Source organism: Nelusetta ayraudi, unplaced genomic scaffold (assembly GCF_046127955.1).
Source record: "Nelusetta ayraudi isolate G7.1 ecotype Tasmania unplaced genomic scaffold, CSIRO-AGI_Nayr_v1 ptg000082l, whole genome shotgun sequence".
Classification (NCBI taxonomy): domain Eukaryota; kingdom Metazoa; phylum Chordata; class Actinopteri; order Tetraodontiformes; family Monacanthidae; genus Nelusetta; species Nelusetta ayraudi.
In genome coordinates, this window is record NW_027466132.1 from 30,563 (window position 1) to 41,320 (window position 10,758).

General features: G+C 47.7%; 2 protein-coding genes across 2 annotated transcripts; both read right to left on the reverse strand.

The window, feature by feature from the left end:
• Positions 1-2,970: 2,970 nt before the first annotated feature.
• LOC142900359 (uncharacterized) lies at positions 2,971-10,393 on the reverse strand. The gene is made up of 3 exons (XM_076044615.1): positions 9,496-10,393; positions 3,969-4,015; positions 2,971-3,075 (listed from the first exon to the last, which is right to left on the reverse strand). Exons 1-3 carry the CDS (start codon positions 10,391-10,393, stop codon positions 2,971-2,973), a joined length of 1,050 nt encoding a protein of 349 aa, XP_075900730.1.
• LOC142900434 (uncharacterized) lies at positions 4,975-9,548 on the reverse strand. The gene has a single exon (XM_076044728.1). The coding sequence runs from the start codon at positions 9,491-9,493 to the stop codon at positions 5,822-5,824; it is 3,672 nt and encodes a 1,223-aa protein (XP_075900843.1). The 5' UTR covers positions 9,494-9,548; the 3' UTR covers positions 4,975-5,821.
• Positions 10,394-10,758: the final 365 nt, after the last annotated feature.

Consider the following 10,758-nt stretch of genomic DNA (forward strand, 5'->3'; position numbering starts at 1 on the left):
AAGACCAAGATGACATGTTAGAAAGGCGTCCGTGATGAAGAAAAACAACAACAACAAAATAAAGAGTTTCCTATTGAATATCTTTATATCTTGGCTAAAAGTGCCCTTACAAAAACACTTGTCATAGGAAGAAGTACGACAAAGGCCCCTCTCCCCCCTCAGCCCCAACTCTTTAGTTCATCGTTGACGGGTTTCCATGTCAGAATTAGACACAAGTGCGCGCAGATGAACAGCAAAGTACTATAAATAACCGACAGAAAGCAGAAGTCTGCAGCAGACGCCTCACCCGTTGCATCAGTATTCAAATGTACTTTGTACAGGCAAGTGTTGCTTTGGTGGGTTTTTGACGCTCATCATTAAAAAAAAACAGAAAAAAACAAAAAAAAAACCTGTCACCAATCAAATGAGGGCACACGTTTGCATTCACAGAGGTGGGTGAAATCTTCTGGCTTTCCGTGACTCTATCAGCCGTCCAGCTCATGGCAAAAGCACTTAAAAGCGACGGCAGCGACTCACCTGTTGAGTCAATGGTTCTGCCTCCAACCGTTGGTTCTGCCGTCACAACGTGGCCGTACACTCATAATTCACAACAGCAGCGAGCGAGTGCCTCCGACAGTCCAGCCGTCCTGTCCCTCTGACGTCCCCTTCATGCGTACTGTCTTCGGTTCCTGATGTCTCTCTCTCTCTCTCTCTCTCTCTCTCTCTCTCTCTCTCTCTCTCTCTCTCTCTCTCTCTCTCTCTGACACACACGCTCACCCTCAGGACTGGCCATCCCCTCCCCTTCCCGTCCTCAACACCCCCAGGGAGTCTACTTTCAGTTTACTGTGAAACCTCTACCCCCACCACCCCCACCCACCCACCCGTAGGCCCACAAACAGCCCAATCTCCAGCCAAGCAGCCGACGGAGCCTGAGTTGCTCGGCTTATCTCGGTCAATCAACTGCTTCTGAAGTGTGTCGTAGTCATTACACAAATTAGATGAGATAGATTATATATATCAACTATTTAACAGTTGATCATTGCTGCAGAATGCAACTGGTGACCCTTTCACCTTGATAGACCCCAGTGCCCCCATTTTCAAGTAAAATGAAGATAAATAGAAATGAATAAATAAATACACCCAATCTCCGGTATGTGCACCCACTGTGACTATCTTTGCTCCACGATGTAATGCTCAGTTCCCTTTCTGGTCTGAGCCACCTTCCTCTCTGGCATCTTTTCGAGACTGGCAAACTTGAAGCATAGCTGCAGTACATACTCCTTGCCACAAGATGGAGCAGCAGCAGGCCTCAAACTTGCCGCAGTCTTTTTTTTTTAAGTTGCATGTGGCATTCATTAAATAAATGCAAAATAGGAAACTTGTTGTTTTAGCTTCCTGCTGTCACTAATGTTTCCTTGGACGTCTTAAATGTTTTAAGTGGGGCTGAAACTGTTACAGGTACCTGGAACCTGACAGTAACTAAAAAGATTAGTAAAGTGAATTTTAGAAAAAAAATACTAAAGTATATATATATATATATATATATATATATATATATATTTTTTTTTTTAAGGACGGGACCTTTAAAATCTGCAAAGGAGAAGAAGGACATAAGAAAACGGGCCGCTTGTTGAAGTTCCCTAGTTTTGACACTAGAGGGAGCCTAAATTCAGCTTTTCCCCCTCCGAATTCGAGAAAGTGGATCGTTTCCAACCTGTTTGCCGCTAAAATTCGCGCCACGTCTATTTATAGCTCGTGCTCGCGCTGACCTCCTGCATAGAAATGACACCTCTCTTTTGTGTGTGTGTGTGTGTGTGTGTGTGTGTGTGTGTGTGTGTGTGTGTGTGTGTGTGAGGACTGTGAATGCAGATGCGGCGTCAGTCGCAGTGTGTTGGGGGGGGGCCACCACAGAATCACAAGCTGATGTGCAGTCAATCTATCAAAGGGTAACAATGCTTTGGATTTTTCACACCATGCGGTGCAGCTAACCAGGCCTTTCCTCTGCTTACCGCACAATGCCGCACACAGGGAATTCACCTCTTCTTCGGCACCAGAAACAATCAACGCACAACAATGTGACCTTGAGCTATCTAGCCGCCATTATGACTCTTTTGTGTCGCTCGTTTACATTCATACGTTTCTATTAGGAGTGAAGTGGAGGGGAGGGGGGCTTGGAAAAATGGGAAAAGGGGGAAGAATCGAACACCCCTGGTAGGAAGATATCCCTCAGAGTGTGTTGTGTTAATGTGAGCCACAATAAATCTTGCAGCACCGGAAGTGTTTGTTTCCTTGATGCGACACACAAGGTGGGGGATATTACTCTCTGGGCAACACATCACAGGTTTTTGTTTGGACCACCTGTGCTGGATGAACAACCTCACACACACACACACACACACACACACACACACACAACACAGGCTGCAGGTGCATGGCGAGTGTTATTGAGTGCGTCCTGCTCGCTAACAGCCGCTTCTCTTTATATTCCCCTCCTTCTGCTTTTACATCAGCCCTTGTTTTCTTCCCAGGGCCTTGGCGGATGCGAGCGAGCGACTCTGCCGGGGTCCCCAGGCGCCGCATCCTGCCCGGCAGAAGGGCCATAAGTGGCCCCCACAGGATAACCTGAACAACGGTGGGAAAAGACAGGGAGTGTGGGTCTCCTTTAGCCGCGGCAGCGCCGCGAGCCGTCCCGGTGCCAAGAGCAAACGCGCTGCCAACGGGCAGCTTTCAATTCCCATTATCATTGCGAGTGCGCGCTGCATGTGACTGAAAGTGTGTGTGTGTGTGTGTGTGTGTGCCCCCCCACCCACGCATGCAAGTGTGAGAATTCAGTTTGTATGAGTGGGAAGCCTGGCAGGAAGTTCATCGCATTAAATGCAGTTTATAAAGTTGGAATCGACGAGAGGCCTTCCTGATCGTCGACTTTGTTAAATGACTTAGTTTTAGTCATAAACACGCACGCGCGCCCGCCCGCACGCACACACACAGGTTTCAATCCCCCTCCACATCACAAGAGGCCCCTTCTTTAACTTCCTGCCTGTGTGGGAACCATTTCTGCATGCTGTCACACATGCAGTCTCGCTTCTGTATTTGCCTCTAAATGCCAAAGAGACTGTCAATAAACAGGGAACAATTGGACACACACACACACACACACACACACACGCTCACACTGTCTGTCACCGAGGACTGCTGCTATTCCCCATCGGTGTTCAAGTTGAGGCCTTCTCTTTTCCTGCTGCTGGCTTTCTCCCACTGCCCATAAAACCACTGTACTATTAGTTTTGTTAAGTGCATTATTTCAGTCATTTTTCAATATTGTACATGCATTATACATTAAACAAAACTATAATTCTAATTACTACAAATATATATATTCTGTCTATGAACTATGCAGAAATGAAAAAGCCCCTCCCACCTCAATAGCGTTTGGCTTAATCCACTTTTCAAAATGCCGGTTTTCTAAAAGGCCGGTTGTGACATCACAAAGGGAGCACTGTCCCTCACTAACACCTCTCCATTGTGTTTCTTTGCTCTCCAAGGCTGACTTCTTTTTGGCCCCTTGCAAACACGCCTAATTATTTTTTTATCACACGACAAGTTGGGGTTCCTCTGTTTTTTTTGACACAATAAGTGAATTTGAATTGAACATCATGACACGTGTTGTAGCATGATAACCCGCCTTGTGCCCGGTACCCGTCATATCTGCAGCATGGCATCACAGAGCCGTGTCCGTGCAGCTGTGGCCAAATTCTCCGAGGTTGACGCCGCAGTGGGAAAACCCCCTTGTGATTGTGCTCCGGATGACGTCCCGCTCTTCCAGTGTTTACCATGGAAATGGTTCCGCAGCAGCAAACAGGTGCTTCCTCAAAAAGGAAAAGAAAAAAATTGGAGGGGGGGGGGGGATCTCCTCTCTTTTCCAAAATGATCTGGAGATACAATTAATCTTACTCCCACACCAGTGCAGTGGATTGTTATTTAGGGAGGACAAAATTAATTTGGATAGGTTTTTTGTTTGTTTTTTTTAATGCGGAAACTCAAACTAAAGCAAGTTTTGATGGAATCTGTTTGTTTGAAAGGAAACGCTTGTCTGATGTCAATTGGTAGCAAATTGCAGGAGGTTGTCAACAGACGGCTAATTATGTCACGGTTCCTTTTGGGTGATTATTGGCTAGTTGATTTGTAAACAGGAAAATGCGGCGTTTCAATTTCGGCGACACAGTGCCCCCTGTTGGCCTGCTTTTATCACCATGAACCCTTTGGCTTGTAGTGACTTAAACTCTCAACAGGTAATAGGACTCTGTAGCTGTAGGGGGAGCCCAAGAGCAGATCAATGCTCACAAATGTGCACGTCCCTTCTAGGTGTTACTAACTTTTTGCTCACCGAGGTCCTTTTCTTTCTAGGCTAGAATATTCCACCACGGGCTTGGAGACTGCAGAAGCTACCTCCTGACTGCGAGAAAATGCTGCAGGAGCAAACCGCTCCGCTCCGCAGTCTGGTTGTACGCAGTCAATCAGGGTGACAGCAATTATGTAAGTCACATGACCACAAGAGACGGCAAATGGGGAAATGTGAGCGGGGCACATCCATCAGGCCCGTGTAATGGGGTTCACAGCGGGGGAACGTAGGAGGTCTCAGCGGACAGTCGCCCTCTCATTCACCCCAAGATCTCAAAAGAAGGGGACGTGTCTGAAGACTAGAATCAACTTGGAGGAGCCACTTGACTGTTCACAAGGGCCAATGGGATGCGGTTAACAACCCATTGGTTGTGATGACACAATTGTGATCATCTGAGGATGATGCAGAGTAAATATGGGTCAAGTATCTGGATAAATTAGGTTTACCGGACTCAATTTTTACTTGATTGTGATGAACCGTGAAAAGAAATGACTTAGAAATGACTTGCTTCCTGCTAGCAGTGAAATATTCAATTAATATTTTTATGGCTATTAACATGCCCTTTGTATTATTGAGAAAAGGGAACAAAATGACTCCAGTTAATTTTATTTCAGAGATAGTAACATGATAATAATGATACAGTACATTCATCAAAGGCAGCAACCTCTGCGCCACAGAACATTATGCGTTTTCTCACTGATGAACGCCAATGAGTAGTCTACAACATCAAACAACAGCGGAGTCCGTCGCGGTAAACGAGACTTTGCTGGATTGCACGACTGTTCTAGAGCAGCTCCTGTTTGTGCAATAATAAGTCAGTTCAATGTATAGTGTTGTTCTCTCGCTGATTAATTACCGTTAAGAGACTATTTGATCTTTAAACATTCAAAGAGAATTGTATTAACCTTTCCTGGCTTTACAGAAAAATAAATCACTAGACAATATATAACTTTTAAGTTAATAAAATATATTTTTGATTGACCCTGAGAGGAGGGCAACAACATTGAGCAGCATAAGTAGACGGAAATTATCACAGTCAAGTTCTACCTGAGTTGCACAAGGGAACTTGTAGCAAATTCCCTTTAGTGCCTTAAATAAATACAGATTAAATCTTCAACCTTCCAGGGATCACATACATATATATGTATGTATGTGTGTATACATTCAAGTTTCAGAAAGTTTTCCCACCATCATACATCAGTACAATGTGTCGTTTCTTGTGCATTGGTTCAATCTCAGCCTTGCAAGTGTTACAACAAAGTGCTTGTATTTCTTCAGTGCGTTTGAAAATAGTAGCTCTAAACTTAACAATGTTCAATGTCAAGTCTGTTTCTTGGCTTTACAGTCTCATGTGGTCTCAGCTCCCCACTTATACTGTCAATACTCATCTTTATGACACCTTTCCAAAGCCAGTGTACGAGAAAAAGTTTTTTTTTATTATTATTAAGCCTTGGACTCTTCGTTATGCGCCATCGCTTCCTGGCTGTTTGTCTCAGTGTCAGAGTCTTCGACATCGGCGTACACGCCATCCTCGGATTCAGCACTCACTCTCGCCAGAGCGTTGTGGGGAACCAGCATGTCTCCCGATGGCGTCTTGGCCACCTCTGGATGCTCCGCCTCCCCCGTGGCATCACCGGGCTCCTCGTTGTCGGACTCTGCCTCTTCGTCCGACTCTTCGTCAGCCTCGTCCTCCCCATCAGCAGAGTTTCCATTGCGGCTCTCATCGGCAGTCTCAGTTCCCTCCTCTTTCTCGGAGGCTTCGCCGTCCTCACCGTCTTGGCTTACGTTGGGAATGTCTATACTTTCACACGGTTCCTCTTTACCTTCCTCGACTTCCTCGTTGTCCTCGAGCTCATCCGGTTTGAGCTCCACAACGTCGTCAGGACCTTCTGCTTCACCGTTTATCTCGGCTTCTGCATCTTCCTGGTGATCTTCACTGGCGGCCCTCTGGTCATCGGATGCTTCCATTTGGTCGGGATCAGCTTCAGATTCACTGCCGTTCTTCTCAGCAGCCTCTTCACCTGCTCCGTCTGTCATTTGTTCATCATCTTCTCCAGATTCATCTTCTGTGTTACCAGTTTCTACAACATCTTCTCCAGCAGTGTCGGGTTCTCCGACCTCGTCTTCTGTTGACGCCTCCTTTGTCACTTCTGGCTCTTCGTTGCTTTCATCACATTCGTTCTCATCAGTGGCAGTCTCTTCTGGTTGCTCTCCAGATGTTTCACCTTCTACTGGCTCCTCTTCCTGGGATTGATCAGGCTCGTCGTTGCTTTCTTCTGCCGGATCTTCTCCTTCTTCGGCAGGATCTTCTGCTGCTTCTTCGGGATCTTTTTCTTCAGCAGGATCCTCAGCTGCTTCTGCAGGATCTTCTGCCTCTTCTGCAGGATCTTCTGCTTCTTCGGCAAGATCTTCTTCTTCGGCAGGGTCTTCTGCTGCTCCAGTAGGATTTTCTTCTTCTTCGGCAGGATCTTCTGCGTCTTCGGCAGGATCTTTTTCTGCTTCGGCAGGATCTTCTTCTGGTTTGGAAGAATCTTCTGTTTCTTCGGCTGGATCTTTTGCAATTGCTTCTGCCTCTTGCTGCTCCTCAGCTGACTCTTCATCAGCTGTGTTATCTCTAGTGGTCTCAGCATCTTCATCCTCAGCCTCATCCTCGTCCACGGTAACGTCACCTTTCTCTGTTTCAGCCTCATCTTCAGTCAAAGCTGCTTCAGACGCTGTTTCATCTTCATTTGTGGTGCCTTCTGCAGACTCCTCTTCACTCCCTGCTCCAGTTTCATCTCCTTCTTCTTCTTCATCATCACACGTTTTGTCAGCGTCATCTATTGCAGACTCTTGCTCGCTTGTGACTCCCTCTGCTTCAGCGGCCTCTTCCTTCATTTCCTTGGTCTCCTCTTCAGTCACTGCATTCTCAGACACTTCAACCTCCTCAGAGTCTGACCCGTGTGCGCTTGAGGATTCTGCTCCTGCTTCTTCTTGTCCATCATTGGCTTCATCTTCAACATTTGCCTCCTCTTCTTCTCCCTCCACCTCCTGTTCATCACCTTCTCCATCTTCAACTGTCCCTGCTTCAACAACCTCGTCTGCGTCTGACTCGTTTTGCGTCACTGTGCCTCCGTCAGTCTCCTCCACATCGCTTTCATCTTCGGCTTTCATCTCCTCGAGCTCTCCCTCTGTATCTTTCACCCCTTCATCTTCATTGGTTGCAGCTTCAGCTGACTCTTCATTTTCAGTCGCATTTTCATCTGTCCCTTCTTCCTTTGCTGTTTCTTCGTCGCTGGTGGCTGCAATCTCTTCGTTGTCTCCGGTGTCAGGATCTTCAGTTGCATCGACCTTATCTTCTTCTTCACTTTCGACGTTCTCTGACCCGTGCTCACTTGCAGTTTCCTCCTCTGCCACCTCCCCACCCTCCACATCTGTCTTGTCAGCCGGTTCCTCTGATGACTCATCAGCTGTGGCCCCGTCCTCTACAGACTCCTCTGCACTCGTCGCTGTGACCTCTTTGTCACTGTGACTTGTCTCTTCATCCTCCTCCTCCGCTGCCTTGTCTTCCTTCTCAACATCCTCCTCTCCAACTTCATCCTCTGCTGCAGAGGCTTCTGTAGCCTCATCCTGAGAGGCTTTCTCACTCTCTTCAACCTCAGACTTGCTTTCGCTCACTGATCCTTCATCATTTTGCTCTGTGGGCTCGTCTTCATTTGTGTCCTCATCTGCCACATCATCTCCACTGGTGGCAGCGACCTCCTCATTCTCTCCTTCCCCTTCCGTTTCCCTTAAGGAGTCCTCAGCGGCATCAGAGTCGTTCTCATCCTCGCCCGCAGTTTCCTCTGCAAGGATCTCATTCTCCGATTCATTTTCTGTTGCGGTCTCTGCTGCTACCGCTTCGTCTTCAGCAGCTTCCTGCGATTCGTTTTCACTTGCAGCGGCAATGTCGTCTTCAACGGCTACTTTACCGTCTGGTTCTTGTTCTTGTGACAGTTCATCATTCCCGGTTGCATCTTCATCCTCTGCCGTTTCCTCTTCCTTTGAGGTAGCATCTTCAGCGGCGCTCTCTTCAGCGGCCTCCTCTTTGTCAGATTCACATTGTGATTCGTGTTCAGCCAAGTCTTCCTCTGGAACGTCCTCTGATGTGTTTTCCACTTCAGCTGCTGTTTCCTCGGCAGCCTCCTCATCGTCTTCACCGTCGGCTATCTCACTGCCTTCGGTGTTCTCAGCTTCACTCTCAGCAACGGTTTTGTCGCCCTCCCCTGCAGACTCCTCCTCTGCGGTGGCTGCGATCTCCTCTTCCAGATCTTCCTCATTTTCACTTGCATCTGCCTCAGATTCTCCATCTTCTGAAGCTTCACCTTTGGCACTTAGTTCTGTTGGTTCTTCTTCACTGGTGGCCTCAACTTCATCTTCCGCTGCTTCTTCAGCTGCCTCATCATCATTATCTTCCGCTGTGTCACCTTCAGTCGCACTGGCATCTACAGTCTGTGATGAACCGTCATCGATGGTGGCATCAATTTCCTCTTCTTCGTCAGCTTCATTGGCATCCACCTTTTCATCAGCCTCATGTTCTGACTCGTGTTCACTTGGGAGAGCATGCCCTTCAACTGGTGCCTCTGATGATTCATCAGCTGTAGTTGCCTCCTTGTTCTCGTCTGCCGAGTCATCAGCCGCCTCTTCCTTTACTTCCTCTTCCATTTCAGAAGCAGTCTCGACCTCATCGGCTGCCTCTTCCTGTGCAGCGTTACCGTCATCTGTTGCCTCTTCAACTGATGCCTCATCAGTCATGGTTGCCTCATTGTGGTCGTCTGCTGAGTCAGCAGCCGCCTCTTCATTTACTTTCTTTTCGGCATCTGTCTCGTCCTCGTCAGCTGCCTCTTCCTCCTCAGCATAGTCTTTGCTCGATTGAAGCTCAGGTGAAGCCGCCACAGCCGTCACTTCCGCTTCGAGGTCTTCCTCAGGCACCTCGTCCTCCACAGGCACCTCATCTTCAGCCGCCGCCTGCTCCTCAGACATTGCTTCAGCATCGCTCTGATCTTCAGACTCATTTAAGCTAGCAGCGGTGTCTTCTTTTTCCTCATCATCCTCTGCTGCCTTGTCCACTGTCTCTTCTGTGTCTGAGTCACGCATACTTGTGGCCGACGCTGTGGATTCTGCCTCTTCCCTTTCATCTACACAAACTTCCTCATCATGTAGTTGGTCTTCGTCAACAGAACTGCCAACAATGGAGGCGGAATTTTCTTCTGCCTCATCAACATCTTTGGTCTCTTCCTCGCTTGCATCCTCACATGAGACGGCACTCTCTGCCACGTTCTCGTCTAGAGCTTCAGTTTCACTTGACACATCCTCCGCTTCTTCATCGTCAACACCAAGGTTTGCTTCGACCGCTGGGTCAGACTCCTCAGGAGCTTCTGCACTGATCTCTTCTCTCTCAACCGCTTCGAGCTCCACAGCCTCCTCATTGTCTGATTTTTCTGCAGATGGAAAGTCTTCCTCTATGTTTTCTTGCTCGACTGCTGGTGCCTCAGGAGCCTCTTCCTCTTGTTCGTTTGCAGCTTCTGTCATCATCTCTGCAGCGGCTTCTTCCTCTTCTTTGATCTCTTCAGCAATTTCCTCCACTGTGGCATCAACTTCTTCGAACTCTTCTTCTTGACCCACATTGTTTTCTTCAGCTTCGATGGCGGCAAGTGTGGCTTCACTCTCTTCATCAGAGTGGTCCTCATCGGCCTCCACTTCTTTAATGGCGCCATCAATGGCGTCCTCTACCAGTGTCTTTGCTGTGCTCCTTTCAGCATCAGTACCGGCGTTCTTCGCCATGAGAATGTTCTTCAGGTCAAAATCAACGAGGACAGGTGCAGTGTTCAAGATCTCTGCGGGGAGGGTTTGTCCTGATTCTATTCTTTTCTTGATGCACGTTTCACAGGGGCAGTACTCGTCATCGTTCTCACTGCGCTGGTCACTGTAAGATGTTCCAGTTGCCGAGTCATCATCCCTCTTCCCCTCAGAATCAATCGATTGTTGGACTAACATTTGCAGCCTCCGCCGTCTCTCCTCAGTTTGTGTTGTTGAAGAACGGGACATGGGTTCTCTGGGGGGTCTTGGAAGGCCCGCCCGACCTTGGATTTTCCTACGCTCTCTATTGATACTTTTCTGGATTCTTTTGTGCACTTCATCCTGGAGTTCACTTATCATCATGTCAAGCTGATTGTTATCGTCCAAGTCCCAGCGGACTTTAAGCTCGTTCATTGCATTGACATAGTGTGTCATAAATTGCTTCTCTATTTTTGTAAGCAAGGTTAAGACCAAGACAGGATCAGGGTCTTGAGAAATTTTCTTGGCTGCAATTTTACAGGTGCCGACTGCTTCCAAGGGTTTCTGACCACTGCTGTCATTTT

Bases quoted from the DNA above. Each gene is read 5' to 3' on its own strand.
- LOC142900434 (XM_076044728.1), bottom strand. From the start codon at position 9,493: ATGCGTGACTCAGACACAGAAGAGACAGTGGACAAGGCAGCAGAGGAT.
- LOC142900359 (XM_076044615.1), bottom strand. From the start codon at position 10,393: ATGTTAGTCCAACAATCGATTGATTCTGAGGGGAAGAGGGATGATGAC. The intron at 4,016-9,495 runs GTATGCGTGACT...CTTTAGTTTGAG, and splicing joins ATCCACAGCGTCGGCCACAA to TTTCCGCATTAAAAAAAACA. The intron at 3,076-3,968 runs GTCCTCCCTAAA...TTTGGCATTTAG, and splicing joins AACCTATCCAAATTAATTTT to AGGCAAATACAGAAGCGAGA.